The 2,020-nt window shown below is 53.6% G+C and overlaps 1 protein-coding gene across 1 annotated transcript; it reads left to right on the forward strand.

The window, feature by feature from the left end:
- The first annotated feature begins 988 nt into the window (after positions 1-988).
- Positions 989-1,531, forward strand: LOC137646567 (uncharacterized). Its single transcript, XM_068379676.1, has 2 exons — positions 989-1,189; positions 1,286-1,531. The coding sequence occupies exons 1-2, from the start codon at positions 989-991 to the stop codon at positions 1,529-1,531; spliced, it is 447 nt and encodes a 148-aa protein (XP_068235777.1).
- The last annotated feature ends 489 nt before the right edge of the window (positions 1,532-2,020 follow it).

Raw genomic sequence — 2,020 nt, forward strand, 5'->3', positions numbered from 1 at the left:
GGACAGGGAGAGGCGAGAGGGTGGATGGGGGAGGCTAGATGGTGGAAGAAAGAAGGAAAGATCTCGGACGGGAAGAAGCTAGATGGAGGACGGGGGGAGGCTAAACGAAGGATTGTGGGATGCTAGACAGAGGATGGGGTCAGGCTAGATAGAGGACGTGGGGATGCTAGACGGTAGGAGGCTAGATGGAGGACAGTGGGAAGCTAGACAGAGGACGATGGGAGGCTAGACAAATGACGTTGGGAGGCTAGACGAAGGACGGGGGGAGGCTGGACAAAGAACGGGGGGAGGCTAGATGTTGGATGTGGGTATTCAAATCAACAAAGGGGGAGGCTAGGTGTCAGAAGGGGAGAGGCCAGATGGCGGCCGGGGGGACGGTATACAGAGGACGGTGAAAGGCTACACGGAGGACGGGGGGAGGCAATACGGAGGATGGGGGAGGCTAGACGAAGGACGAGGGAAGGCTAGGCAGAGGATGGTGAAAGGCAAGACAGAGGACAGTGGGAGGCTACACAGAGCATTGGGAAGGTTAGACGAAGGACGGGGGAAGGCCACATAGAGGACGGGGGATGCTAGATAGCAGACGGGGGGAGGATACACAGAGGATAGGCGGAGGATGAGGAAGGCTAGAGGGCGGACGGTGAGAGGCAAGAGGGCGGACACTGGAGTCTTGATGCAGGACGAAGGATGGCCAGATCCCGGACGGGGGGAAGCTAGATCTCGGACAGGGGGAGGCTAACTGGAGAACAGTGGAAGGCTAGATGGATGGCAGTGGGATGCCAAACAGAGGATGGTGGATGGCTAGACGGAGGACGGTGGGAAGCTAGATGGATGACAGTAGGAGGCCAAACGGAGGATGGTGGAATGCTAGACGGAGGACGGTGGGAGGCTAGACGGATGATGGTAGGAGGGCAAACGGAGGACGGTGGAAGGCTAGACGGATGATGGTGGGAGGCCAAGTGGAGGACGGTGGGAGGCTAGACGGATGATGGTGGGAGGCCAAGCGGAGGACGGTGGGAGGCTAGACGGAGGACGGTGGGAAGCTAGATGGATGACAGTAGGAGGCCAAACGGAGGATGGTGGAATGCTAGACAGAGGACGGTGGGAGGCTAGACGGATGACGGTAGGAGACCAAACAGAGGACGGTGGAATGCTAGACGGAGGACGGTGGGAGGCTAGACGGATGACGGTAGGAGGCTAAACGAAGGACAGTGCAAGGCTAGACAGAGGACGGTGGGAGGCTAGACGGATGACGGTATGAGGTCAAACGGAGGATGGTGAAAAGCTAGACGGAGGACGGTGGGAGGCTATATGGATGACGTTGGGAGGCCAAACGGAGGACGGTGGAAAGCTAGACGGGGGACGATGGGAGGCTAGACGGATGATGGTAGGAGGCCAAATGGAGGACGGTGGAAGGCTAGACGAAAGACGGTGGAAGGTTAGATGGATGACGGTAGGAGGCCAAACGGAGGACGGCGGAGGGCTAGACGGAGGACGGAGGAAGGCTAGAAGGAGGACGGTGGAAGGCTAGAGGGATGACCTTAGGAGGCCAAATGAAGGACGACGGAAGCCTGGACGGAGGATTGTGGGAGGCTAGACTACTGACGGTGGAAGGCTAGACGCGTTGTGGTTGGATTATAATGCAAATGAGTCAACCGGCAAGTAAAAAACCGCTAGAATGAGCAGTTTTTATGCAGAAAAACACTGGTGAAAAGACATACGTGAAAAAAGGACTTCATTATTTTTTCTTAGTGAGGCAAATCAGTGTACATGGTACACAGTCTTTAAAATGTAATGCAAATAAGTTTGATATTCTACCTTTTTTTTCTTTCCGAAGGTCGAAATATACAACTTCTCTGTCTATCTGTCACCTATACTTACGAATAAAATATGATTCAGATGGGAATTATATCCAAGAAGGCCACTTGATGGATGCCTTTCTGTATTTATTGTCTTTCTTTATTATATCTTTAATAATCGGCTTTAAGGAGGTGTCTATAAATATTCAGGTTTAAAAATA

Source organism: Palaemon carinicauda, chromosome 9 (genome assembly GCF_036898095.1).
Source record: "Palaemon carinicauda isolate YSFRI2023 chromosome 9, ASM3689809v2, whole genome shotgun sequence".
Classification (NCBI taxonomy): domain Eukaryota; kingdom Metazoa; phylum Arthropoda; class Malacostraca; order Decapoda; family Palaemonidae; genus Palaemon; species Palaemon carinicauda.